A 26,674-nucleotide genomic window follows, 5' to 3' on the forward strand; every position below is an offset into this window, starting at 1 on the left:
TCTGGAGGTGACTAAAGGAGAATTGCGCAACACGTTTGCTGGCAAGGAAGCCCCAGGGCGTTGCCCACGGTCTCCATTCGTCAGCTTGGCTCCGCTTCACAAGAACCCTGCGAGGTCGGTGAGCCTCCCCCCTCCCCCCCCATCCGTTCTCTCCAAGGCCATCATCATCTCTTCCACGCTGGCCGTTTCCTCTGGAGCAGGGCCAGGAGAACCCCTCCAAGGAACGCTGGCCGTTGAGGTCTCCCCTTCCCCTTCTTTCTCCCCACAAGTGTTCCAAGGCTCCGCGCGTCACAATCCCGTGGCCTTCCGGAAGGAACCTGGAGCGGTTCCGTCCAGCGGTGGAGAATTGCTCAGCCTCCCTCCCGGGCAACCCACCCTGCGCCTTCGGGCCTTGCTGGGGTCTCCGATGGGGCTCTGCGCAGCAGAGGAGACAGCTGGGAGATGACCACCGAGGACCGGCCCCCGCCTTTCCCGGGACAAGGCACTTTCCAATGCATGGGGGGGCAGCTGCAGGATCCCTGCAAGAGTTTCTTTCCCCGTCTTGCTGCTCCAGCGGACTCCGGTCCTGGAGAAACCACTGGGGCACCTCTCCTTCTCGTGGGGAAATGGGGGGCCATGCTCCCCCAATTCCTCTGGTGGAGGACCGGGATGAGGATTTCGAAGGGCTGCCAGCGTCCGGCTTTCCGCCCTCCTTGACCGCCAGACCTTCCCCTTCTGCTCCCCAGGGCTCCCGGAGATGAGGCTGTCTCACGTGGCCGTGGTCCTGGGGGCGAGCGGTAAGCACTGACCGGTTCTGGGGTCTCCCTTCCTCCCTGACACCTCCTGCTGAAAAGAAGGAGGAGGAGGATCTGCTTTTCTTTGGCCCATCCAGGCCTTTTCTTTCATTCTTGAACTTTTGCCCTTTCACTTCCTTCTCCGTGGCTGAATTCACCTGTTTTCTGGATTTGGCCAGAGCAGCGTTTCTCAGCCTTGGGACCTTGAAGATGGGCGGATTTCAACTCCCAGAATTCCCCGTGCTGGCTGGGGAGTTCTGGGAGTTGAAGCCGGCCCATCTTCAGGTTCCCAAGGTTGAGAAACACCGGTCCAGATGGGCGGAGCGCCAAAGCCTCAACCAAGGGAGCCCCATCCAGGCCTCCTTAGCCAACTCGGAAGCCGGAGGGGCGCGGGTGCAAAAGACCCCCTCTTGAGGTTGGGTGTGGGATGGGGCTGCTCCTCCCGTCGTCCTCCTGAGCTGGGCCATGCGAGCGGCTCCTTCCGTCCCTTCCCTTTCCAGCGCTTGCCTTCACCGCCGGCAGCCTCCTGAATTTTAAGCTCATGATCCAGAGGGTGACGCAGAAAAACGCCCTCATCCACTTCAACGGCTACGGGTGCTTCTGCGGCAAGGGGGGCCGAGGGAAGCCGAGGGACAACACGGACATGTGAGTGTGGCTTCCTAGCACAGCCCCCCACGGCCACCAAGTGCCCCGGCTTCTCCTGAGCCTGGTTTCCAGATAATGCACCCCGTGAACCCCTCTAAAACCTGCCCCAATCTGTCTCCCCGGTGTCTCCGGAGAAAGGGCTTCTGTTTTTCTGCCTCTTTCGCCCACAGGAGACCTTTTGACTCAGTTTCCTTCATTGTCACCAGGAGACCAAAAGTGCCACCCGGGGGGGTTCCCGCCCCTTCCTCATTCTGCAGCCTCCCTGGCGCCCAGAGAGGTGGGCAGAGTCCTTCCCCACGCATCGCTTTCTCGGCAACGTTGGCAGACGCTCGCCTGTTTCTCAGGGCAAGCGTGCGAATCCCTCACGGTTTCCGTGAGGATTCTCCTGCTCGGCCATCGCGTTGCTTTTCATGGTCTTGAGAGAAACGGGCTAGAAAAGTGCCAGGGTGATTTGGGAGGCTAAAATTCACGGGGACGGTTTTCACCGCCCAGGGAGGGAGTTTCTTTCTAAAGAATTAAAATGCAATTAAAATACAATAAAAACCGCATTCCTACCTAAATAATACTATCTTCCAAGGCACTGCTGGTAATAAGGGTATTAACCTACAGGAGCGTCTTCAGTAACGCCTTCCGGGTTTAAAAGGTTCCCATGCAATTCCCACAGGGAAGGAAGAGGGCTTTGAAGGCGTTTCCATGCAGGGAGAGAAGAGAACTATTCCTGCTTTTTTCTTCTTCTTCTCTCCAACTCTGACTTTTGCCCCAAGGTGTTGCTATAAGCACGACTGCTGCTACGAAGGCTTGCACCGGCAAGGGTGCCACCCGTTCATCGAGCACTACAGATACCTGATCATCAACAACAACGTGCTCTGCAGTGAGTTTGGGGGGGGGTTCCCAGGTCGCCGCATTCGCACGGGGCCAGACAGATCTGAGGGGAAGGGTCTGAGGCGGGTCGCGCTCGCCTTGGGCTCAGGGGTGCCCAGACACTCTCTTCTCTGGCCCGCAGAGTACAGGAACAGGTCGGCCTGTGCCACCCTGGCATGTGAGTGTGACAAGCACGCCAGCCTGTGCTTCCGAAGGGAAGCTGCGACCTACAGCCACAAGCTCCGCCATTACCCCGCCGTTTTGTGCAAAGAGCCGACCCGCAAATGTTTTCCTCGCCCCCTGTTCTGAGCGGGGCTTGATCCACGGCTGCCATGAGCGGCGTTCAGACTGGCCAACGTGCCACCCCCCGAGAGCCTTGACATTTGGGGGTGGTAGATAGAGGCCTGTGTTTCGGTTTCTCCAGGCCTCCGTCCAGGATTGGAAGCCGGTGTGTTGTGTGCGCGTGTATAATAAACTATTATTTATCTTTTGCGTTGCTCTCTGTTTGTCTTTCGGTTAAAGCGTGGGAAGCAGGTATGATCAGGGATCCTTCTGCCCTAAGCGCGTGATGGGTGGGAGGAGAGAAAAGCTGCTTATTCAAATGCCCCCCCCCGGACTGCCATCATTCGAGAAGAAGCTGGGAATGAGCAATGCGGTGGTTGTGGGGCCCAAATCTACATCCCTACGGCCTTCTCAGAAGAATAGAGAGGAGGAGGAGGAGGAGGAGGAGGAGGAGGAGGAGGAGGAATCTCCAGGTTCCCTTCGAATTGAGCTCAGTGACACTTTCATGCGATTCTCTTGGAAAGAGCCTGGAAAAAGTTTGCCCCTTTGCAGGATGTTTTTTCCAACTCACAGCCCCGGGATTTCCTGGTGGTGTCCCATCCCAGCGCTAATGAATTCCCCCCCCCCCCCCGTTGAATTCCGTGGGGCTTCCCTGCAGCGCTCCAGAATCGCTGTCCTCCTCAGCAGCTGCCCTGCAGGGGCTAGGCTTCAACACCCATAGCCCCCTCACCATCATGGCATCAGCTGGGGATGGTGGGAAGTGGAGTCCCCCGCACCTGGAGGGTACCAGATTGGGGAGGCTGCTGTCCTCATGCACTCACAAGCAAGTGCCTTTAAGCTCAGGGGAGCTTTCTGCTGGTGGAGGGTCTGGGTGCGAAACACCTGCATGGCTTGTGGGTCATTTGGGGGCAGTGAGAGGAAGGCAGGAAGTGGCCCTTTGTTTACCCCCCGACTCAGATCTCACCGTGCATAAAAAGGGAGATTTGGGGTTCGCCAGTGCCACTGAGAGTGAGAGCGAAAAAGAACACCAGCCCTGCAAGGTCGGCCAGGGGAGGCAAGAGACCCATTGCCACCTTCGGCTTGCAATGCAAAGGAGGAGGAGAAAGTAGGTGGGAGGAACCCCCTGCCGGTTACCCCCGTGCTCCCACGTTCCCATCAGAAGCGTCGGAAGAGCAGGAGCTCAAGCAGCCTTGCGAGGTAGGCCAGCGTTACCCGGTCGGCGGCAGAAAAGGGCTTCCGAGGAGCCCGGAAGTTCTTTCTCCAAAGACAGTGGCGTCACCTCTAAAGTTTCCAAAGTCTGCGGGCCCACAGCGGCGCCACGAGGGCGGCCAGACGTCCCACTTCCGGGTCCCTCTGGCCCCTCGTCCGCCTTCTCTATGGCAAGAACCCTTCGCGCGGCTCAATCACATCATTAAACGTCGACGAGGGCGAAGGGCGGTGCTGCTTCCCGGAAGGGGCCTGGCGGAGAGCGCGGACGCAGGTGGGGGGCTGCGCGCGGCTCCCGTTTTCCCGCACGTTGCTATGGAGACGGGACGGCTCCCTCGGGCCTGTTCTCGGCCGCCCCGAAACTGGCGGGCCCGGGGCCTGTGGGACTCCTCGCCGCCGGAGCGGGAATGGGCCGGCGGGGCCTTGCGGCGGAGGAGGCGCCCAGCGCGGCCCGGATCCCTTCCGGGCCCGCACTGGGGGCAACTGGTGGGTTGGGGGTCCCAGAAAGCCCGTCTTGCTTCGGTCGCAGCGAGGGGCTGGTCGCCATTTTACACCCTCCGCCCGCCTTCTGTGCTTCCTACTGCTACTGGGTGGGTTTTGCTGCTCCTTCGGGGGCCTTGAGGCCACCCAGAGGCCCATGGCTTGGGCTGGCCTTGCAAATAGATAAATAAAGCGGGTTGGGCTTTGTTTTTTTTTTAAATGCTCTTTTTAGCCCAGGCACCCTCTTTAACCAACGCAAATCGCCCAGCTGGGGAGGGCAGGGGGAAAATGGGGGGCCTGGGGGGGATTCATCCTGGCCAGGCACACCAATGCGGCCCTTTGGAACGACTCTGAGGGGGAGGCGGGACTATAGTTCCCATCGCCCACGGCCCTGGGGCCTTGCGGGAGGCCGAAAGGCTTGGGGAGCTGCCCTAGGGCCCCCCCCCGCCGCGCCCTCCCCAAAAGCCCTGGTTCCGCTTCCTCAGAGGCTCCGCCGCGTCTCGGGCAGAGTCAGCTCTGGGCGAATGGACGTCAATTAAAATAGATAAATATTAATTAGTTAATTAAAATATGCTAAAAAACTGGCCAGGCCAGTTTGGGTGGGCTCTTTCTGCAAAGCGCTCAGAGGCCTGGCTGGGAGAGGCTGGGGAGCACGAGCCCCTGAGAGGCGGAAGAGAGGGAGGTCGGCAGCTGGTGTGAGCAGAGGGCCTCTGGGGCTCACCACATCCCCTTCTGACCATTCCAGAAATATCTCAGAATTGCCGGTAGTGGTGAGATTGCTCGCACGTTGATTGCATCCTGGCTAATGACGGAGGATGGATAGGATGAGGCAGTGCCGACGAACAAGGAAAGCCGAATTAACCCTTCTCTTTTCCTATTGCAGGGAAGCTATCCTTGAGCTGTCGCCATGGATTCCACCAGTCACCCCTCCACCGGCCAAGTTATCCTTCTGGCAACCAGTTCGGCTGTTACCGCAATTCTCTATGCCGTTTATAGACATAAGTCGAAAGTTGTTGATGGTCTGAAGGTTAGTCGCTGTTTAGACCCTGGGTTAAAGACAGCTTTTGAGATCCGTGCGTTTATTTTTGTAATATCTGCCCTGCTTCTTGGCTCCAACTTTCCGGAGCAGCTACAGAAGTGGTTTGAAATGGGATTTATAGGTAGTAGAGCCTTTGGTTTACATTGGGAATCTCCAAAATGTGAAGTCACCCGAAAGAAAAGGAAGGAAGTCAGTTGCGGAAATGGTTTAAAACACATGGAGACTAACCCAGAAAAGGTGCTCGGCAAAGCACAATCTGTGCCAGCATTCATTTGTATCTGTGGTGCCTGGGGGGCCGGGCTGTAAAGGAGGCCCACTCTGAATATTTTGTTCATGCTCAGAAGTTGTCTTGCCAAATGCACTTAGGTGGATGGCTGTAAAGAGGGGGCCTTCTCGGTGGTGGGGATTTATTTGTACATATCCTCTGCAGTTGATTATCTTTGCTAGTCATTAGCATTCTTTGGCCGATTTTCATGTTTTATTCTGCCTCGCAATTTGCCAGAGAAGTGTATGTTTGGGGGATGTTTGAAAACCTAGCTAATCTCCTTGCTAGTGATTCAAAAGTGCTCTTACGAAGTGAGTTTTTCCCCTTGCTTCCCCAGGGTGCTAAAAAAGTCACCCTAGACCAGGATTTGAAGAACATTCTCATGGAAGCACCAGGGAAATGCGTCCCCTACGCGGTGATAGAAGGTAGGCATGAGTGACCCCCTGGGGGTTGCCATGGGTCGATATGCGTTTCCGCCTTCAGAGCCTGCCCCATCTTTCATGAGGGACGCCACTGTTAAGCATTCACAAAATGCGTCTGCAAGTGCTTGACCATCGTGGAGGGTGCTGGTCATTCCCCATCCTGGGCCCCCTCCTCCAGATGCGGGGGGCTGCAACTCTCAGTCATCTTAGCCGTGTCCCCCAGCCTGAGAATTCTGGACGTTGGTCCGCACATGATCTGCAATCCATCGATCATTGTTTGCTTCTGTACATGGATAACTTGCTCTTTCAGTTATTGGTCAGTTACTGATCACTGCCCCGCCTTTCTTGTCTGACAAGGTGTCGTGCGCTCCGTTAAGGAAACGCTCAACAGCCAGTTTGTGGAGAGCTGCAAGGGGGTGGTTCAGAGGCTGACCCTTCAGGAGCACAAGATGGTGTGGAACCGAACCACCCACCTCTGGTAAGTCCTTCCGCACCTCATTTTGGAATTGGGAACAGAGGGCGAGTGAGTGACTTCTCTGGGCAAACTGGGGGAATGGTTTTATTTCTCATAAACATTGGTTAGTCTTGCCTTTTGGTCCAGATCCACGATTGGCAGCATTTTCAAGCGTGTAGTTTAGTTCAGTTTTAATGTATTCTGCATTAAACAAAAGTTCACTTTTAATGTATTCTAATTTCTATGCAACGTTGGGTGAGAACCACAACAGTGTAATTTTGCATTGTAGCCTGAAATCTTGTAAGGTACCACATGAGAACGCCAAGATTTTGTGAAATTCAGTTGTTTTATTTTTGAGAGAAAGTTTTGGAGGTTCACAGATGTTATTTGCAGGTGCTGTGGGAGCCATGGACCAATCTATCATTTTTATGATTTATCAGAGGTTAATTTATTTATGGTCGTAAGAACTATAAAAATATTCAGAGGAAATTTCTTTATAAAGGCACTATATGTAAATGATCACAATGTTCAGCTTAGCATTCCTTGCTTAAATTCTAAGTGTTGTGGTCTAAGTTAGGTACTGAAATATCTCAGTGTTTCTCTTTTTATCAGTTTTCTGATCTGAATTAGTATACATTTCATGTTGTCCATAGCTTGTTTTTTAATTTATTGGTGTTCGACTGCATTCTGAATGTTTCTATTATGCCTGTGTGTTGTTAATACCTAATGAAATAGATTTCAGATCACAATAACGTCTGCCACAGTAAATTTTGTCGGTCTTAAATAGCTGTCTGGCCTTTGGGTTGCACAGCATTCCTTGGTTTTGCTTTTCCCTCATGGTGTGCGGCGTTCAGATCTGAGACTTGGGATCCAGTGCCAGGCTATGATGTGAGACTGGGAAAAGGCCCAGCTCCTTTGGGGGGCTGCTGAATGAAAACTGCAGATCTGAAGTGTCTTTCCCACTTCGGATGACATCCCTACCTTAAGCAATCAGCTCCAGACGTTCAGGGATGATGGGAGCTGTAGTCCAACAGCGAGGTTTCTAGAGGACTTTTCTTAAGGGCACTCAGTTTGCCACTGCGTGTTTATAGTAGAGTACAACATAAAAGGAGAAAGGGAAGGAAAGAGAAAAAGAGGCTCTGTTTGCACAGAGATGGCTGCCACTAAAGCACAGTGTTTTTGATTCTGTCCCTGGACGAAATTTCCCCAGGAATGACTACGAAAAGATCATCCACCAGAGGACAAACACGGTCACTTTTGATCTGGTGCCCCAGGAGAGAGGGGGAGGGCCCGACGTTGCGGTGAGGGTATTAAAGCCTCTGGATGCTGCTGAGCTCAGCCTGGAGACCGTCTATGAGAAATTCCACCCCTCCGTGCAGTCCTTCACCGACGTGATTGGCCACTACATCAGTGGAGAGCGGCCCAAAGGCATCAAGGAGACGGAGGAGATGCTGAAGGTCGGGGCGGTGCTCACTGGGGTCGGGGAGCTGGTCCTCGACAGCAGCACCATCAAGCTGCAGCCGCCCAAGCAGGGCATGCACTACTACCTCAGCAGCCTGGGTTTCGACTCGCTGCTCCAGCGGCAGGAATCCAGCGTCCGGCTCTGGAAGGTCTTGACGGCCCTTTGCGGGCTGGCCAGCTGTGCCCTCCTCGCCTTCATTTTGCACAAACAGTACAGGTGGCGCCGGGAAAAGCGGCGCCTGCGCCAGATGCAGGAGAGCATCGCCGCGGGCGGGGACGTGGCCAGCACGTGCGTCATCTGCCTGAGCAACAGCCGGTCCTGTGTTTTTCTCGAGTGCGGGCACGTGTGTTCGTGCAGCAAGTGCTACGAGGCCCTCCCGAGGCCCCCCCGCTGCCCTATTTGCAGGCAGCTGATTGCCAGGGTCGTGCCTCTGTACAACAGCTGAAGGACGATGCCCTTTCTCTCCGGCTGCTTCCAGGCCCGCCTTAGGAACGAACTTTTTGAGCATTGCTGCGTTAAATGGGGAGTGGGTTTGGGTGGGGGGATGGGGGCAGAACTGTAGCTCTTTGCACAAATAGACAAAGCCAAACAGTGTTGCTCAGAGGTATCCTCAGCTGTGACTTTGAAATTGAACTGCTGGCTGTGGCTTTGATAAAATGCCAGAATGAAGGTTCTTCTCATGGGTAATTGCACTCTGTGTGTGTGTGTGTGTGTATGTGTGTGAGAGAGAGAGAGAGTGAGTGAGAGGCTAATTCACCGTTGGATGTTTCCTGTTGGAGAATTCCCCAGGATCATGTTTCTAGAGCAGTGAGGAGTTCACTCTCCCTCGATTTATTAACACTTTGTGCGTTTGACGCTGAACATGTTTTTTTTTTAGTCCCAGTTCTCTGCTGCGGGACTCCTGACCCAGTTCCTAGAATAAAAGAGTTTGCATTGCACGTGTTTCAAATGCAGCTTTTTTTTTCTTGCGTGCAAAGGCTTTTACGTGGCTTGGCGAAGAGATGGGGGCCAATGTTCTGAGTGTTTAAAGAGGACGAACCGTTGCTGCGGTTGGGAATTGTGGGATGGTCAGGCACCCCACACTCGGATTTGGGCTGCAGGGTGCAAAAAAGTTATATAAAATGAGCCAGACTCTGTCTTGGTGCTTTCAAAACTCTCATTTTAGGGATTGGCCTACTGTCCCCATTATTCTGGCCTTAAAATGATGAGAAAGCAGATAATTCCTGGGGATGTGAATGGGACTTCACCCCCCCCAGCAAGACACCATGGAGGGTTTTGAAGGGAACCTTTGGGGTTCCGAAGCATAAACACCCTAGGCAGTCCCCTTCAGATCGGTCTCAATGTTTGAGAAGTGGTGGGTTTGAACCTGGGCCTCTTCTGTGACGGGGTCTGTGCCAAGAGGAGGAGGATGACCTGCTGGGCAAACAGCAGGAACTTGCTAGGGGAGAGCTGATAACATGAACGTAAAAGGGCCCTCCAGGTGGGTCTGCAGAGGTATCTCTAGGTTTCATTTACAGAAGGCAGAAAATTATGCTATACATCATTATTCAAAAACAGTCATTGCCCCCTATAGCTAGGCAATGTTTGATTGGAGGGTGTCAACCGAAATGATGTGAACTGTGAATGCAGGTCCCCCCTCCTCAATATTTAACCCTTTTCTCCTACTAAAAACCCTAATTTGGTTGCAGTTTTGAAAGAGCAGGTTGTCACGTGCGTAAGAATGGAGTCTGTGGCTGAGATTCTCTGCTTTTTGGGAAACTTGGCATTGATCAGCAGAGATGGGGAAGCTCACGTCTTGTCTTTTCTGGGGACCGTTAGGTGGCAGTCTGGTTCTCGTGGTCTGCTCTGCTGTTCCTCTCCACAGACAGGTGCCTCATTTGCCTAGCAGAGCAAAGCGATGCAGCCGGCCAGCCGGGCACAGCAAGAAGCTATTTCTGTGCCCGCCACTCCCATAGCAGCATGGCATCTGTTTCAAGTAAGCGGGTTTCCTCGGGGCACCCACGCTCCACCCTCTCTCGGTTGCAAATGGAAGCGGAGAAAGCACCTGCCTCCAGCGCCAGAGGGGAGCAGCCGACCAGCAGGGAAGCATGGATTCGGGGGTCCCTGGGTCTAGATATGTGCTAGCCTCTTAGAACCGGCTCTGCCAATTCAGTCTCCTCCCACCGTGTTGGGCCAGAATGGTAAAAAGTCCCAACGTGGCTGGAGAAAACCTACCTGCAAAACCCGCTGCATGGTGTGGGGGTGTGGGGTAGGTGCGTGTCTAGTTTTGTATTCCTGGCTGACTCTCATAATATTCCCTACACTGTTGTGGTCAGGCTCCGTTTTTAAAGCCAGGGGGAGGCTTCTCGATACCAGCCGTGGAAAGCCTAGCCATTCGAAAGAGCCCTCGGGGCTGTGACAGAAGGCCGTGCTTTGCAGATGGCCCCAATCGATCCCTGGTGTGGCCATCCGTGGCAGATCAGGAGACCAAAGGCTGCCGTTAGGGCAGATGGTGCGTAGAAAGACCGAGCCAAAATGTCTTGGAAATGGATAAATGTTATCATTTGGATAAAATCCCCAACTTTTCTCCCTTTCTACCCTGCTCTAAAAAGCCCAGCTTGGCGCCGTTTCTGCAAATGCGCTTCAGCCTTTTTCGTTCCGGGGCCTCCTCTCCCCACTGCCTGCAACGGTGCTACAGTTGGGTTCGTGCAGCACGCTGAGCTGTGGGATGGGGAACGTGGCAGATACAGAAGGGCCTTTGGCTGTTCTCACTGGTTGCTGGTGGGCAGAAGGGAAAAAAATGTTGCTCTTGGCTGGTTTTGAAGTGTCCTAAACATGTTGGTTATCTACGTAATGAGAAATATAAAGCTTCGCCCAGGGTCGTGGTGTCTCCACGTGATGTACTGTTTCATAACGTAAGCCTGTTGTGTCACCATCTTGCGCCAAATTCTCCTCCCTCATTTCCCCAGAGTTTCCTTGCTCCACAGAAGCAGCTTTTGACTTGGTTAATTGTTTCTAATATGTGGAGATGGGAGAGAACATCCAACTAAATTAAGGGGGAAACAATGGCGTTTGCATCGCCTGTCCGCCCACCTAGGGCTGCTTCGGGCGGTCACCATTAATACGTGGAGCTTGAAAATTATGCTGGCCAAAAAACCTTCCACTCCCCCCTCCCTTCGCGCACAGATTGCATTCAACACATACAAGGCTTTTCCTTCAGTTCCCACGCAAAGAAGACCCAAAGCCCCTTTTGCGTAGTGGGAGGGAGGGATTTTTTTCAAGCTCTGTGTGGCTCCCATCGATTGGGCGCATTAGGTCTCTTGCATCCTCTTTCTTGCGTGGAACCGCACTTTTTAAAAAGCTACACAAAGAGTCACATTTAGATATGTATTCAATCTAAATGGAATTTAAAAATATTTTCCCGCAAAATCCCACTAGTGGCCTCTTTTTTCTAAAAGGGGGTTTGTTCTATCCTGAACCTTCTGAACCCCAAAAGTTGAGGGTAATAGTTGGGGTGCTCCAAAACCTGTTCAATTCCAATCAATAGCTTGGTCCAAATAACTATCAAGGTTGGATTCGCTGAGCATTCCTATGTCGACTCTTTGCTGAATTCAAATGGAGCAGGACTCCTTTCCTAAAAATCTTTTAGTTTCTCTTGGGAAATGTTGGCAGGAGATCACCGTCAAGGCTAGATGAATCCGGGCCAAGTCTGCCTGACTCTACAACCAGGCACTGCTTGGTTAGCATCCTGTCGACTTTTGTTAACCAAACACTTCACGTTTGTTCCGTGACATTTCTGCATCTGTCTACATCTGTTGTCTTTCTCATCCTCATTTCTGCTTGCTTGCTTGCTTGCTTGCTTGCTTGCTTGTTCACAGAGATTCACAGGTTTTAAAAATCAAGCAGTAAGTGATTCAGGTCGAGTCTTGCAAGGGATTCTTAGGGCCGGAGTTGAAAACTTAAACTGCTTTTATTTTCAGGTGGGCTTTTCGTGGAGACGTGCTTGGAATGTGATGCAAAGGTCCAGCTGACGCTTCTCTTTTTTTTAAACGATGATGCACAGCTGGAAAAAAAATGTGAGAAAGAGCCCATCTGATGCCCCGGAGGCCGAACTGTTTTCCCTTGGAGGAAACTGAGACTCTTAATTTTGCAAAACAAAACCAAAAAAAGGCACTCAGGGCTTTTGAGTGTGCCCCCGATCTGAAGAAACATCTAATATTCTTTCCTGCTCCTATAAGAGCCCTAGAACTGAGTCCCTCCAGGCAACAGGAGTGGAGGGCAGATGCCCATTAATCTCGCTTTCCTTCTCACACAGAAGAAGCCGACCTCTTATCCCCGCGTCCCACAGCTCTCACGTGCAGCTGCCAGCCCTTTGAGGTAGGCCACGTCAAGGAACAGACCCCGCTGGGGTTCCAGGAATGCTCTCTGCTGTTGGAGGGCAGAATGATCCGAAGCCTGAAAGCCTGTCGGAGTTTCTCTCTGCCCTGCCTTAGGCCAAACAGAATCAAGGCAGGGTCGTTCTGAGTTTCTTTCTCATACTGTCGTCTTTCTCAGGACTGCGAAATCTTTTCTGGGAGACCTCCCACCCCCACCCGCTTTAAGGGCTCACTCATTCCTTCCTCATTCCTAAGATCCATGCTCTTTCACGGCAGCTAGGCTGGTTCCCCACTTGATCTGATTTAGGTAACCCCCCTGGATCCACTATGGCACCCTCCTCCCCGATTCGCCCCTTCCCCGGCCATCCTCTGAATTGGTCCCGAGGCCTCTGCCTGCAAAGCGTCTGCTACTCCGTGAGCAACGGGCGCGGGGAGGTTTGGCCAGCTAAAACCGGTTGAACAAGCCATTCTTGACGTACGGCTCCTTCCAAAGGTGCTCAAGTCAGACTTTGGGCCCATCTTCGTAGCAAGAAAGCACCCCATTGTTGGAAGGAAGCCAGGAAAAGCGGCTTGTTTGTTCTGGGGGGGTTGTACCTGTTTCCCTCATGCGGCTGACGCCATCCTTGGCTAGCCTCCCAGAACCTGCAGGAATGTCCTCGATTTTGGAGGTTCAGATGGGGGCAGAGCAGCCAAACCGCTCTCCTGGGATTAAGGATACCCTCCCTGCGCCTGCCACAAGGACGGGGGCAACTGCCCCGAGAATAGGGGTTGCCGAGAATTGTGCTCCGTTCTCTTGTTCGGTTGTAAGGAGTTCCCCGCTTCTCCTGAACCAGATGGGGAAAATGCAAGACTTCCAGAACCAAAATGGGAGAGAGGAAGCCGGTGCATCCAAGCCAAGGGCTCTGAATCCCCGGTCGGGAGCCAAGGAGGGTGGCTGTGCTGCTTCCTCTTCGGCGTCTGGTGCGCCTCGCCTCGAGCGGGGGCCCGTCCAGCTGCAGCAAAGAATTCAGCCGGCACAGCTGGGAGTGGAAAACAGCACCTTCTGCTTCTTCTGAAGGAATGCTGGCATTGGAAAGAGCAAAAGTGGCAGATTCGCCCCCCCAGGCCGAGCGGGGAGCAGGTTCTTCCTCTGCGTCAGTCAGCGAAAATAGTTGCACCTCCAAACCGCCCGGGAAGGTCTGTTCTTCCTGCTCTCTTGGAGGGCAAAGCTGCCTCGGGGCTATGCACAGCTGGAAAAGTTCTGGGAGTGGCCTGTGCCAGATGGGCATGACTCCACCTGCCAAGGGCCACACAAAATGCATCCACGTGCGTGCGCACACACAGGTGTTGGGGGATGATTGGAGTGTATTTCATCACAGCCTGCTCCTGCAGGTCAAAGAAAAATATCTCCAGACTTGTTCTCCCTCCCTCCCTCCCTCCCTCCCTTCCTTCCTGTGCTCATATGTAAAGGCAGCATTTTGGCTTTCTAAAAATCACATTTCTGGCTGGAAGGCCAGAAGGAGCAGCAGATGTGTTTCTGAGGTACTTGGACTGAATCACAGCTGGATTTGCACATGGGAATGTACTATTAAAAAAGGGTGATTCTGCCTTTTCTTGAAGAAAGCCCCAATACCTGCGCACTTTCGTCTTCATAACAAGCTGTAAAGTAGGTTAGTCTGAAAGAAACAGAGAAAGAGAAAGTAGGTTCACTTACAAACTGTCATGGCTGGTTCACACAACAAGCTAAGTTAATGATGTTCATAATGTTCATAATGGCTGAATGTATTGCATTAACCTCATCAGTGGATTCAGATTTCACGCTAAGCCAAGGTTGTTTAAAGATGGTTTGTTGAATAAACAAACTCTGAAGCATCTTTTACACACCAGGGTACAAACCCAGCCAGTGAGATTAGTTGAGGCCGGGCTGGCAAAGGCCACCACTAGGCATCGATTGTGATCTCCTCTTTGCCTCCCTTCCATCAAATGCTGTAACTTCCTGTTTTTAAGATGCTTCTCCCTACGTCTTGAGTATTTTCCATTTTTTGCTGAATAATCTTGTTTTGAGTCGTTACACCTGCACTGTGGATCGTGCCACCAATTGCAGCATTTGGAGACACGTCAGGGTCATTTCACTTTCATTTCCTGTCTAGTTGGCCAAAGTGTGGCAGACTAATCAGTCCCATAACTCACCTTGCTGGCCTACCCACCCGATAGGGTTCAGGATCCGGCTGTCGGTTTGGGGGGTTTAAGTACTTGTGTTGCTCTGCAGCCCCCGTGCAGATCACAGAAAGCTCAGGGAAGGCGTTCCAACCCCCTCCCGTCTCTCTGCCTTTTGCTTCCTTTATTGCAAGCCGCCCCGGAAAGTGGGGCCGAAAGGGCGGGAGTGTGTGGCAACCTGGAAATTAAAGTTTTTTTTTAAGGGGGGGAGAAAGTACAGTAGTTTTCTGGACGCCAGGAGGGCCGCGGGGGGGGGGCGGGCGGGCGGGTCCCCGGCGCGGGCAGCCAAGCCCGGTCTTCGCGCCGTGAAAGCTGCTTGATCGGCGCTTTCGGAGGGAGCCCCAGAAGGAAGCGCGTCGCTGCTGCGGTTAACGCGAAGCCGACCGTCGCGTTGCTTGCGGGGGCTTTCGCCCAACCCGACGGGTGGGAGAAGAGGTCCCTGCGGGGGCCGCGCTTCGGCTGACGCGGCGAGGCTCCCGGGGGCCCGGCCCGGCCCGGCCCGGCCCGCCTCGCCTTCCCCCCAGACCCGCCCGCCCGCCCGCCCGCCTGCTGGGGCGGGCGGGGAGGCGAGGCGAGGCGAGGCGAGGCGAGGCGAGCGGACGTCGCTCAGCTGGGAGCGCCCCTGGCTCGCCCGCCCGCCCGCCCGCGCTCGGCTCCTCCCGCTCGGCTCCCGGCTCCGCTCTGCCGCCCGGTGCCCTCGCCCGGCGCGTCCCCGGAGCCGGCTGCCGGCGCCCGACCCCGCTCCCCGCCCAGCCCGGCGGCTGCCCGGCCGGCGCGCGACGATGTCGGCGGTGCTGCCCCGCGGCGAGGAGCTGCAGCGGGGCCCCTACGGCGTCGGGGGGGACGCGGCCGAGGGCGCGCAGCTCGCCTTCACCTGCCGCCTGCAGGACACCAGCCACTTCGGCGCCGCCGGCGGGGGGCCCGGCAAGCGCGCCCCCAAGCTGGCCCAGATTGGCCGGAGCAAGTGCGGTAAGCGGGGCGGGCGGGCCGCGGGGAGAAATCGCCGAGCCCCCGCCCCCCCCCCCGCCCGGCTGCAACTTTGTTGGAAGGGCCGGGACGTTAAGGGAGAAGAAAGTCGCCCTGGCCCGGACTGCGGTCCTGAAGTTGGCTTTCTCCGGAGCTGGGTGCGGGTCCCGCTTGCGCGGGCTGCTGACCCGAATTGCCCCCCCCCCGCTCCAAATTGGAAGCGCCCTGCACTGAGGCAGCCTGTCGCCGCCCCGGCGCCTTCCCACCCCACGGCGTCCAGCAAGCGCAAAGGTCATCATCCCCGGCCTTCTCCGGGGTGGGGATGAGCGGAGTTGTAGTCTGCGCACACGCAGTCTCCTCTCTTGGCCTCCAGGCGGCGTGCCGGAGTCTTGGGGACAAGACAGCCCTCTTGACGGGGGTGTGAGAAGGGGGCCAGAGGTACCCGAGGGGAGAAGAGGGCCTCGGCTGCCCCTCCAGGTGTGCATGCAGGTCTGGGTGCCCACGCACGGGGAGGCCTTCTGCCCTCCCTTGTCCACCCTAGAGCAATGCCACCTGCAGCCCCTGTAGGGTGCACAAGCCCTTGAAGGAGAGGGTTGCTGGGCACCCCCCCCCCCCCGTGCCTAAAGGGCGGGTTCTGCCCCTTTGCAAGCTGCAGTCGGCTTTGTTTTGCTGCGTGAGCAGAGTCGGTCATGGGGGGAGTTCAACTTGGAGCCCCTGGAGGAGTCTGATGGCTGCTGGGGAAGAGCCCCCCCTCCGTTCCTCCCGGGGAAGGCAATCTCCAAAGGCGGGCAGGGGGTAGAAGGAGCCAGGATGCCCGCTATGGTCCTTCTCAGCCAAGGCCATAGGGTGGCACCCATCTCTCCACCAGCTGTGGCAGGCGAGATCCCAAACTTTGGAGGCCAGCGTGTGGGGGGGACGTGGGAATGCACGCCAGGGTGCGTTGGCTGCTCCTCTGCCGGTCGCGCTCCCTGTTCACGGCCATCGGGTGTCTGCAGAGAAAGCTGCAGAGAAAGCCGTTCGGAGGTGTCTGGATCAGAAGGGCCGAGGCCAGCTTTGAAAGCAATGGCAGCCTTTGGGATTGAATTTCGTTTTAGGGAACATCAACCAAAGCGTGTGCGCCCACCTGTATGTGCGCGTCTGGCCTTTTTTTTTAATCCCTTTATACAGATCCTGCCTTTAATTAAAGGCTAAAAAAGACGTCCTTCTTCTTGTTAGAAAACTCTTCTGCTGCCATTTGGTCAGTTTTGTGATCCTGCTTGTGTGTGTGCGTGTTCATTTTTTGTGACCTTGAAAACACCAGTTTAGGAATGTGATGCGATGCATCGAATTCTCGGCAGTGCCATCGCGTAGCTTCTCGAAATAGCACCAAACCTCCAAACTCACCTGGTTTTATACCGAAACCGATGTTTCCTGAGAAACAGGAATGGTGTTGTGTGCAAGGCGTGTCTGTGTGTGTGTAAACCTTCTGCAACGCTGGTATGCATTTAAAGAGCATCACCCCTTCTGGGCTACAAAGAGTTTCTGACTTATAGAGAAGACCCTCTTTAGCTAGATTCCCACAATACGTCAGGCCAGCCTCAGCGGCGGATATTTGTGTCTCAGCCTTGTGTGGACCAACCCGTCCTGTTGAGCTACGGGCTGTTTCCTTAGTCTGAGCAGTGAACTGGGTGAAGGTAACAATCGTAGCGATGATGGAGTATCCCAAAAGGGCCAGGGGAATGGTGTGTTGGTGGCCATAAAGGCCAGAGGCCCACGAGAACCTGAGGTGGCCTCAGGCAGCGTTTCTCGACCTTGGCAACTGTAGGATGTGTGGACTAACTGGGGGGTTTATTCATCCCCCTTTCTCCTTTTCTTTTTCTCCTGCTTCCAGTTGTCATCGAGGATGACCGAATTGACGATGTACTGAAAAGCATTTCAGAAAAGCCACCTCCAGGGGTCTAAAAGAGAAAAGTTTCCCCCAGAGACACTGAGTTAAAAAAAGGGAGGCACCAAAATAATTTACCTTTCCGCACAGGAAGAGGCAAAACCATTCATTTAAAAAAAAAAAAAAAGGAGAAGGAGAAGAAGAAGAAGAAAGGAAGAATTATGGGGGGAAAAGGCACAGAGTAACGGCGGAGCCTCTGAAGCAGAAGTTGAAGTCTTTTATTCCTGCGCCCTCCAGAAAGTACAATTTTCAAAAAGTCCCCTGAAAACAGAAATAATTGGGGGGGGGGGCAGAGAGGGACTCAATTAACTTTTAATCATGATTGTTTACCTGATTAAACCTAGCCAAAAATATTCCATGAGTAACGTGGTCTGCATTTTCTATTTTAAAAAATACCTGTATTCTTGGATTTGGGGAAGAGAAAAGAGTGACAAAAGGATGGTTTGTAATTACACACACACACATTGTATTTGGTTCCAGTTACCTTTTGAAATCTCAGTGGAACTTAAAGAACTTTTTTAAAGGAAAGATTGAATGAGGAAGGATTTCTTATCGTTATCCTTATTTCCCAAAAACTGCACCGTAATGCCGGTATTTAATTTTTGCAGCGATGCTCAGTCACTCAGGGGCAAAGAGAGAAGTGTAATTTTATAAGGGAAATGGGAAGAAACCTTTTTTTTTAAGTAAATGCAATGCTTTTTTTTTTAATGTTCCCTAGCGAGCGAAAGCCTGTAACGGACCAATCTCTGCTTTTTAAACATACTGTAAAGTTGATTCTCTTTGTTACTGTGTAATTAAATAAACAAACGCGCACACGCACCCCGAACATGTAATCCTGTAAGATGAGTGCCAAATATTTTTGAAAATGCAAAAAGCGTTTTTACTTTTTCCGTTTCCTCTGTAGTGGTTTGGGGTCTATGTGAAGTTCCTTTTTTGTCCCTAAGTAACTCTTGCCTCTCTAAGGATCTTCTGTCTGCCTGGTTTATCTGTACATAAAGAACTCTCTCTTGGGGCTGACCCTCGCCTTTGGTTTGCTCTGGGTTAGTTCTCCTTTTTACTGACTGATCCTTTTTAAAAAAAATTGCATGACATACGAAGAAGACAAAAAGGGCTGTCTTGCTTTCAATCTAGTTATATCGTTCTCTTTGCCTGCATTCTGGAATGATGTCCTAAAAGGCTATTTGCTTCCTTTCCTACACACTTTGTGTATGTTGCACAAGACTGTTTCTGCAATGGATAATAAATTATTATGACTTAATCTGTGGTTTCTCACCTGTGGTTTCTCTCACACCAAGCCTCTGTTTAGCCTTACCTGGGCAGCAAGGAGTTGCTCTGGCCCACAGAGAGCATCTGTCTCTGTCTGATCTTTTCATGCCTGGGCCAAAATGTGGCGCTCCCCACCTTCCAGGTTAATCACTGTATTTCTAAATCGTCTGCCTTTGCTGGAAGCCAAGCGCTCCCTGGCTTGGTCCACCAAAAAACATCTGTGCTTTCTTAGGACCAACAGCCTTGGACTCTCCTCCCAGCCAGCTGTGGAGGGGACAGGGCACAGCTGGTTAGCCAGAGGGGAACCTGTGGGCCATACCTGGTCCACAGGCCAGAAGCATCACTGGTCAGTTCTGGCTTGTGGATAATCTTCTTCTGAGTTTGCAGCCAAGAGCTCATAGCTGCAAACTGGTTTCCAGGCACGCTCCCCCCACCCAAAACACACCCACTTCTGGTCACCTGGAAGCGGAATTGCACCTACGCTTCTCTTTTGATTGCATGTAAACTTCTCTGTGAGTAACTTTTGATTGAGAGTTGGCTGATACTGTTGAGACTGGCCACATTTCTGTTCATCTGCTTTTCTGACCCCTGAGGATTGCACACAAAAGGGACGGAGGTGGGATTCTCCGTTCCTTAAAATATATTTTTAAGGGTTCCGGGAGTGAAATTTACAGAAAACAAGTTAATAAACTGCCCCTTTAGTGTTCTGCTTTCTTTAAGGAGGGGGAAAGGGCATTGCTGAAAATCACCACTTTGACCACCTCCCTGGCACGGAGGGTGGTATGACTTTGAGCCCAGCCTACCTCACAGGGGGTTAATTATTTTAATTAAGAGAGGCCCCTCTCCCCGGGTCTGTCTCTCTTGAGGAAAGGTTGGGGTATCAGTGCAACATGGAGATGGTAACTACTCTGCAGCTTGGGGGCATCGGGCCCCAAATGTGCAGTCTTCACTGAATCCTTCTCACGGACGTGTCCATCAAAGGCACAATTGGCTTATTTTATCCAGAGTGGTCTTTGTGGGGGGGGAGGCTGCACGGTGGGCACGATGGATGCAGAGGGTGGAGCCTCCTCTCTCAGCACCCCCTTTCCCCCCTTTCTTTGCTTTCCGATGCACGCTCCTCGCTGTCTCAGGCGGGAAGAGACCAGAGGGCTTTTTCCAGCCCGTCTCGCAGCAGGACGTCCTCCTGCGTCTTTGGGCGAAGGCCTGGACCCGCCCTGCCCTCCCTGCACACAGCCCCGGAGTGCCACTCGCAAGCCAGAGCACGTCTCTGTCCAGACTGGAGAGGCCTTTTGTCCCCAGCGTCTCAGATTGCTCGACCCAGCATGAATAATAGAAGTCTTCTCCACCCATCAGCCAGGCAAATGAGAAGGAGGCTTTAGGTCGCTTCAGAGGCCGGTGGAGAAATAAGGAAGCAACTGGGGAGGAAACAGCGCAGCAGTCAGAGGGTTGGTGATCCATGTCTTACGAACGAGCCGCTGAAAAGTTTTTAATGAATAAATGATGGAGTCATCCAGGCCAGCTTCCTTGCCATAATTAATGGCAGGTTTGGGTGTCTCCCTTGACGCAGCACTAGGGATGTGATCAAAGTTTCTCTCCCCCCCAACCTTTCTCCATGATTTGAAAGATGTGGGGCTCCTTCACTTTGGAGCCCCCCTTCTGAATTTCCAGACTGGCATGGCAAAGGATGCGTGCCCACCTTCCTCCGTCTCTTTTATCTGTCGGGCTCAGTCCTCTGACGTGGACTTTCAGCATCCCTGCCTTGACCTTCCAAGTGCTCCCAGATTGGCCTGACCTGCCTACAGCAAAGGGGAATTTATCTTCAGCAGTACAAACCATTTTTTAAAACATGGTTTTACATTTTAACACCGCAGCTTGGACTGAGGGATGTGAGAAGGTTCTCTTTGGAGACTTGGTCGGAAGATTATTAGATCCGATTGGACTGGCTTTCCTGTCTGGAAGCCTTTTGTGATGCTGGGCAAAAGACCTGATTAGTATTGCTCCTTACATACAGTTTGTCAGGGAGTTTGGTGCTTCTGATCCCTGTAGAGCCTTTTCTCTGATTGTCCTTAACGTTCCTCCAACGGTAGCTGATGAAATTCAAAAGCGTCAAATGCTGATTTCCTTCTCGATTGGTCTGGAAACTTAGACTCAACACGAGAGCAACAAAACCAACCGCCCACAAGGAGCAAAGGAATAAGTTTCATGATGTCAGCGGACCCAGAGCCCTGCAGCCCATTTCTGTGGGTCATTCCCAGATCTTCTCAAGCTCAATGTTGTAAGAACAAGCTGGACCACCTTTGCACTGACCCTCCCTTTCCCCACCCTCTCCACGAAGGCTCCTGATCAGTTTTCAAGGTCTGGCGGCTGCGGGGGACCCCTTCATGAATGTCAGCACTGCTTTGGGAAGGCAGTTTCTTTATCAACACCTCCTTTTGTCTCCTAAATTACCTTCTGCTTGGGAAGAACAGAAGATAGCTAAGATCTCCTTACAACGTGCAGAGAAGCAGACTATTGAAACCGCAGGAGATTTCCCCGCCGGGAGAAGAGAGAGAAAGAAGCTGCACTGTGGTCCTGGAGCCTCAGTCGAAGCTGTTCAGAAGATGTTCAGTTTCTATAGCAACCGCATCCCCCAAACCCAGGGCTTGGCTGTTCTGATGGGCGGCTGGTAGGCAAGGAAGGTTCTCGTGCAGAATATCGGTGCGGGTCTGCCGAAGTTCTGTTTTGCTCCGTTTCCCTTTCCTCCCTTTGCAAGTTTGCAGCCATTCATGATTTGGGGCAGTTTTCCATTGTTGCCTCAGCTCCATCCAGCGGCCCCAAGCCTTGAAGCATCATCAGCAGCAGTAAGAGATGGGGTTTGAGAGACGAAAAGCCCCTGAGGTGCGCTCAGTGAGGCTGGGGCTCAGCTCCCCAAGAGGACCTCTATTGCTGGGTGCTTGACCCCCGGTTCCTGGTGGGGAAGACCCATTTGGAGGCCCCTAGCTCACCCAGTGGGTCAACTTAACGCCACCCCACCTCTGTAAGCCCTGTAAAGACCCCTGTAAAGGCAGAGAAGATTTCTGTCTCTAACGCAAGTGCCAGACCGAAAAATTATCCTCTGTTTTTGCCTGACAGTTCTCAAGCTGTTTGATGAAGAAGCAAGTGCTCTGGAAATGTTTCAGAGGCAAAGAGTGTTTCGTAGAGTTTTGCTAAGCTGAAAAGAGGGGCTCTTGAATTGCCTTAGCAGTGGGGTGGCCAAGCGTGTGTGAATGTCCTTTCATTGTACAGGTCTCTGGCCAAGGAACCTCGCTGGTCTCCATTAACCCCAGCAGGGAGAACTTGCAGGTTCTTCTCCTGGGGAGGGTTTCAGTAGCACTGCTCCTGTTCCCACTGGGGTCGGGATCTTGCCCTTAAGAAATAGCCACAGGACTTCTCCTTTCCCCAGAGAAATTTGTAGCAATCCTCCATCTGACTTCTCCATCCGCAATTTGGGAGGAAATGGAGGCCACCTGTCTGGCAGGAAGTGGGGAAAAGAAACAGAAAGGGGTGCTCAGTGTTACCATCTCCCCACTCCACGTTGGAAGGCCCAAAGGGAGGAAGAACTTCCTCTTTGGCTCCTAGAAGTGGTCTCCAAGGAAGACTTCCTAGAAATGTCTCCCAGGAAGAACTTCCTAGAAGTGGTCTCCAAGGGGCAATGTGATGGGCCCAAAAGTGACACGTGCTTGGTGGCCATCCATCTATGAGCGCTGGATTCCAAAAGTGGAATTTGGAATGAAATATTTTAAAAAGGATGCTTCTCTTGGAAGTTCCTGCTCAGGATTTTGCACACTCTGAACATGCTGATCTTTCCTTCTGGTTTCAGAGGGTCTCCTTTGGCTACCATCCTTTTGGCACCCACCCCCTGAGATTTCTGAGAATGGAGGAAGGGGTGCCTCGTCCTGTCCTCCTGGTGTCCCCTGTTTTGCCCCTCTGGGGCTGGGGGTTCTTCTCAACGCACCTCGTGCTGCCATGGGTTTAGCAATTCCTGCCTTGAGACTACAACATGGATTGAGAAGAGGCAGGGAAAGAACATAACTGGTCCAAATTTGCAACAGGCCCCACCACCAAAGCCTTTTTCGAGCGCCGAGCCAATGTTGGAGTTGCGGCTTCTTAAGAGTCTGAGAAAAGCGGTGAACTTTCTGCGCAGCTCAACACCTCCCGCCCGCAACACAGAAATAACTTGGATTAACTTCTTAGACACAAGGGCCCTTGCAGGTTGCCATGGAAACATGGGCATCTCTGTGTGTGATGGGAACTTGGGGAAAGAAGCAGAATTTAGGAAATTAGATCGCCGTCGCTCCTCGCGGACCAGCTCTTCGGCGCAACTGCTGCATCCTCCGGTGCGAAGCGTTTCAAACCAGGGCCGTACATCCTTGAGGGCCAATTCAAAAATCCGCAGAGGATCTGGGCATGGAATGGCTACCGAAAGCTTTGCAAAGTTCCCCAGATAAATAAGGTTCAAGGTTTCATCCTTGCCACCTTCCAGGTTGGGTGGGAAAAGCGCTTCTGGCCCTTGGTGAGATGGGTCCAAGGTCTGAATCAAATCAAACCACATCTTTATTACGGTCACAGGCCAGCATTCAAAGGTCTGAAGGCAATTTCATGGGGTCTTAATTCTGAGTAGTTCACTGAAATTCTGCCCACAACTCTTTTCTCCCCCCACCTCTTCCTTGCCAATATTTAACAACTTTTAAAAGCCACTGCAAAATCATCATCATCATCATCATCATCATCATCATCATCTTAATGCCTCGTTTTTTTAAGTGCCTTGAGACTTTTCCTGTGGAGTGTTTTACCGCCACGTGGCGTGGGCATCTCCTGTCTGTTAGCCAAACCCTCCGCAGAACGCCTCTTGACGCAGCCCCGTGTAGAACCTCGTCAAAATTAGGGTGCTCGGGGATTTTGTTTTGCCTTTTTGGAGTGAGGGTTGGTGAGGAGAAAGAGACGCCCACGTGGGGGGAAAGCAGCACAAAACCACAGATTGGATTCTTCACGTCCTAAATCGCAAGCCACCGAAGCAACAAGGTTAAAATTAGCCTTGCGTCGTATGCCGCTGTGTAAGCGCACCTGCTAGGATTTTAACTGGTTTACGTGTGGTGCCGACACAGCCCTGATCGCATTTCCCCTCTATGCTAGGTAAGAATGATAACTTTAAAACTAGGGCCTGAGCGTGCTTTTCAGCCCAAAAATTCCTCTCCCCTTGCCTCAGCCCTGATTCTTCCCAGCTGCTCCAGGAACAAGCACAGGCGAGGAAGCTTGGTGTAAAACAGCTGCAATTAGTTCAGCAGCTGGACCCTCGGGACCAGCCCCTTAGCAGAGGGACTTTAAACAGAGACTGGAGATCTCCCTCTCCCCGCTCTGGGGGATGAAATTGCACTGAACAGGGAAGGGGGTCAGCGGCCAACCTCCCTGCAGCTGGGCAAGAGCCAGGAAGAAGCAAGAATGGCACAGATGTGGTAAGGTACCTTTCACGCTAGTCGGCTTTAAACGCAGCCTCTTGGCAACTGGACGGGGGGTTTCTCAGCCTCGCGTGTAGTGAGTTCATTAAGGCGGATGAAACGCTTCTCCCCGGCCTCTCCGCACCTGGGCCGAGCAGCTGTTTCAGAGATGAGCTGCCACAGACCCCTTCCAGCTGTTGACTGTTTCCGTCTTCTCTTTCCCCACCATCTCTCTTGGCCAGATCGAAAGGCCCTCGGGGAGACCCGCTCTGCCACTGCGCCCACCACTCGTGACCACAGCTTGCTCCACGCCAGACCTCACGCGTTCCACCCAGTGCACGAGCATGGCTTGCGACAGCTACCGTAAGGAGCCGGGGAGTTACCCACACGAGGAGGAACCAGGTCAGTGTGTTGTCTTGCAAAAAGGGGTTTCTTAAGCATGTTCCTCGAACAGTTTGGGCTTCTACATAACTTCTACGCATGCACGTGTATGCACAGAACAAAGAGAAACAGGTTAATTATTCACAACTCCTGTCTCCAAGCGCCTTTCTCTCTCGAATGTAGCGAAGCCTGAAATGTATGCATAAATATTCATATATTTTCATATGCAGTTCCCTCCTCGCCTGCCCAGCGTGCTAAACTACGTCAGCATTTTCCTGTGGAATAGTTGAGTTGTGAAATCAAGGGGAAGAATGGAGGGAGGGGGAAGAGGGACGTATTGTTTGCAAAGTCTTGCCACAAGGGACCTCGGGGCAAAGCTCCTTTAATTTCGGCCACCCCTGCAGCTTGGCAGGTCGTATCCTGCGATGACAACATCCGTCTTCTCCCACAGTTGTTGCACGTTCAATGTTTTTAAAAAAGGGAGAGACCCCAAACTGGGCTGCGGGCCGGATTCCATTGCATACCACCCCATTTCTAGTGTCGGAAATGGTCCTGTGTCTATTCTCACTGCTTTACAACCGCCCTCTGAGGCGGTGGAGAGGTTACAAAGAGTAAAACAAGCAGCTTTGCAGGCCGGTTCCCACAATGGCAGCCTCTTCATTTCATGGAGCGTCGCCCACCTCAGAGTCAGACTTTAAAAAAGAGGAGGGGGGAATTAGGGGCCCAAAGAAGTTAGCCGAGCACCTCCGATGGCCATGTTCATCCAGCCAAATCTGCGGGGCGAAGGACACGCCTGAACACATAAAGGTAGGTCCAGGGGCATACGTGGCTGAAGGGCCGTGTTCTCAACCCGCGTGTCAACTCTCACACCAAGCTAGCCTGCCGAAAGAGGGATGTGTTGGGCGCCAGGGAGGAGCTGTAGGGCTTCGGAGAGGCTGGTCTTCCCTCCATGCTCGGGTTGGTCTTGCCTCCGGCTTCCTCTTCTTAGAAGAAAAGTGCACAATTGGGGAAGGGTCTCCCCTGCGTAAGGGGCCCAAGGAGGAGTCCTCTCCTCTGTACGAGTTGTGCGGGTCACAGCGGCTCCCAAGCGGGAAAGGACAAGCCCTGAAAGAGCCTCAGAAAGAGACAGAGTGGAAATCCGGGCCCGATCACCCAGATCCATCCCCAGCATAAAATCTCTGCAGTCCAGATCGAGGGTTGTGTCCCTGTAGGACAGTGTTGTCCAAACTTGGCCACTTTAAGATGAGTGGACTTCAACTCCCAGAATTCCCCAGCCAGCTGGCTGGGGAATTCTGGGAGTTGAAGTCCACTCATCTTAAAGTGGCCAAGTTTGGACAACACTGCTGTAGGAGGACTCTAAGCTGGGGCGCGCTTAAGCATCGTTCCCTGAATTCAGCCGCCTCTGAAGGGGTTCACACAACACGCTCAACCGCAAACCTTGGTTTACACACACCACCATGTTCGCTCAACCTTTTGCATGATCACATCGTTGGCTGGCTTGGCGTTAGCATGCTGAATATACCTCGAAGCTGGATTCACAAGGCATGGGTGGTTCTAAATCGGGGTTCACCAAACTCTCCTGCATTCACACAACATGTGACGTTCAGATGAATAAAGCTTCTTATGGCTTAATGTGCTGTCACAGTTCTAGCTGAACATTTGGAAAACAATACCCCCCCAACAGGCAGGTTAAATAATATGCCAAGGTGATAATGGTGGTAGGAAGACTGAATTAATTTGGTAAAATTGTTTTTTTTAGAAGAGTTCTTGTGCCTACGTTAATTTCTTTCCAATTACGTACAGGTTAGGGCGGCTTTTCTTGAACTCCCTTCGGCTCATTCGCAGATCACTTGCACACGTTCAGTCTGCGCCCGCTTTCACGTCCAAATTTCTTTTCATTTCTACTTTACGTTCCGTAACGCCTAGAATCGCCCTCGGTAGACAGCTTCCCTCCTAAGACGCATTTGTTTTAAGTCACAGTCTTGTTAGGCAAAGTTGGATGGTGGCTTGTACACCTTCATTAAATTGATTGAAAGGCCAAGGCAGATGGAAAGTTAAAAAAAGATTAACCGAGGGACTCTAACAGCGCTGACAATAATTACCGCGCAGAAGAGCCTCCATAAATCTGGAAGCGTGGCAAAGCGCGGAGTTGAGAGAAAGGGGCCGTGGGTGAAAAAGACATTATTGAAAGAAGTACGTACAAGTGGCATCCTGCAGAGGGGAGAGACTGTGGTAGGAAATGCT

General features: G+C 52.8%; 3 protein-coding genes across 6 annotated transcripts; all 3 read left to right on the forward strand.

Annotated features, from left to right (window-relative positions):
* Positions 1 to 176: 176 nt before the first annotated feature.
* On the forward strand, positions 177 to 2,731 carry LOC103062442 (basic phospholipase A2 PLA-B-like). 2 transcript variants are annotated; one of them, XM_007423130.4, is made up of 4 exons: positions 177 to 776; positions 1,274 to 1,418; positions 2,183 to 2,289; positions 2,422 to 2,731. In XM_007423130.4, the coding sequence occupies exons 1-4, from the start codon at positions 737 to 739 to the stop codon at positions 2,586 to 2,588; spliced, it is 459 nt and encodes a 152-aa protein (XP_007423192.2). In that variant the 5' UTR covers positions 177 to 736; the 3' UTR covers positions 2,589 to 2,731. The 2 variants fall into 2 exon arrangements, with proteins under 2 accessions (XP_007423192.2, XP_088003799.1); XM_088147673.1 differs by having other exon boundaries at positions 2,183 to 2,731.
* Positions 2,732 to 3,973: 1,242 nt separating this feature from the next.
* Positions 3,974 to 9,832, forward strand: MUL1 (mitochondrial E3 ubiquitin protein ligase 1). Of its 3 annotated transcripts, none has more exons than XM_025163330.2 (5): positions 3,974 to 4,041; positions 5,131 to 5,274; positions 5,889 to 5,976; positions 6,331 to 6,451; positions 7,638 to 9,832. In XM_025163330.2, exons 2-5 carry the CDS (start codon positions 5,155 to 5,157, stop codon positions 8,332 to 8,334), a joined length of 1,026 nt encoding a protein of 341 aa, XP_025019098.1. In that variant the 5' UTR covers positions 3,974 to 4,041; positions 5,131 to 5,154; the 3' UTR covers positions 8,335 to 9,832. The 3 variants fall into 3 exon arrangements, with proteins under 3 accessions (XP_025019098.1, XP_088003790.1, XP_088003789.1); XM_088147664.1 differs by lacking the exon at positions 3,974 to 4,041 and adding an exon at positions 4,048 to 4,253; XM_088147663.1 differs by lacking the exon at positions 3,974 to 4,041 and adding an exon at positions 4,248 to 4,357.
* Positions 9,833 to 15,081: 5,249 nt separating this feature from the next.
* CAMK2N1 (calcium/calmodulin dependent protein kinase II inhibitor 1) lies at positions 15,082 to 17,684 on the forward strand. Its single transcript, XM_088147674.1, has 2 exons — positions 15,082 to 15,409; positions 17,277 to 17,684. Exons 1-2 carry the CDS (start codon positions 15,223 to 15,225, stop codon positions 17,345 to 17,347), a joined length of 258 nt encoding a protein of 85 aa, XP_088003800.1. The 5' UTR covers positions 15,082 to 15,222; the 3' UTR covers positions 17,348 to 17,684.
* Positions 17,685 to 26,674: the final 8,990 nt, after the last annotated feature.

The sequence above is a fragment of the Python bivittatus genome, unplaced genomic scaffold (assembly GCF_059951505.1).
Source record: "Python bivittatus isolate LINGU-HERP-01145 unplaced genomic scaffold, Pbiv_v1 ctg000510_np1212, whole genome shotgun sequence".
In the NCBI taxonomy this organism is placed as follows: domain Eukaryota; kingdom Metazoa; phylum Chordata; class Lepidosauria; order Squamata; family Pythonidae; genus Python; species Python bivittatus.

What these genes read in the sequence shown, in the direction of transcription:
- CAMK2N1 (XM_088147674.1), top strand. Translation starts at nt 15,223, where the DNA reads ATGTCGGCGGTGCTGCCCCGCGGCGAGGAGCTGCAGCGGGGCCCCTAC. An exon ending in GATTGGCCGGAGCAAGTGCG is followed by an intron (nt 15,410 to 17,276) that starts GTAAGCGGGGCG and finishes TCCTGCTTCCAG; the next exon opens with TTGTCATCGAGGATGACCGA.
- MUL1 (XM_025163330.2), top strand. Translation starts at nt 5,155, where the DNA reads ATGGATTCCACCAGTCACCCCTCCACCGGCCAAGTTATCCTTCTGGCA. An exon ending in AAGTTGTTGATGGTCTGAAG is followed by an intron (nt 5,275 to 5,888) that starts GTTAGTCGCTGT and finishes TTGCTTCCCCAG; the next exon opens with GGTGCTAAAAAAGTCACCCT. An exon ending in CCCCTACGCGGTGATAGAAG is followed by an intron (nt 5,977 to 6,330) that starts GTAGGCATGAGT and finishes TTGTCTGACAAG; the next exon opens with GTGTCGTGCGCTCCGTTAAG.
- LOC103062442 (XM_088147673.1), top strand. Translation starts at nt 737, where the DNA reads ATGAGGCTGTCTCACGTGGCCGTGGTCCTGGGGGCGAGCG. An exon ending in CGTGGTCCTGGGGGCGAGCG is followed by an intron (nt 777 to 1,273) that starts GTAAGCACTGAC and finishes TTCCCTTTCCAG; the next exon opens with CGCTTGCCTTCACCGCCGGC. An exon ending in CCGAGGGACAACACGGACAT is followed by an intron (nt 1,419 to 2,182) that starts GTGAGTGTGGCT and finishes TTTTGCCCCAAG; the next exon opens with GTGTTGCTATAAGCACGACT.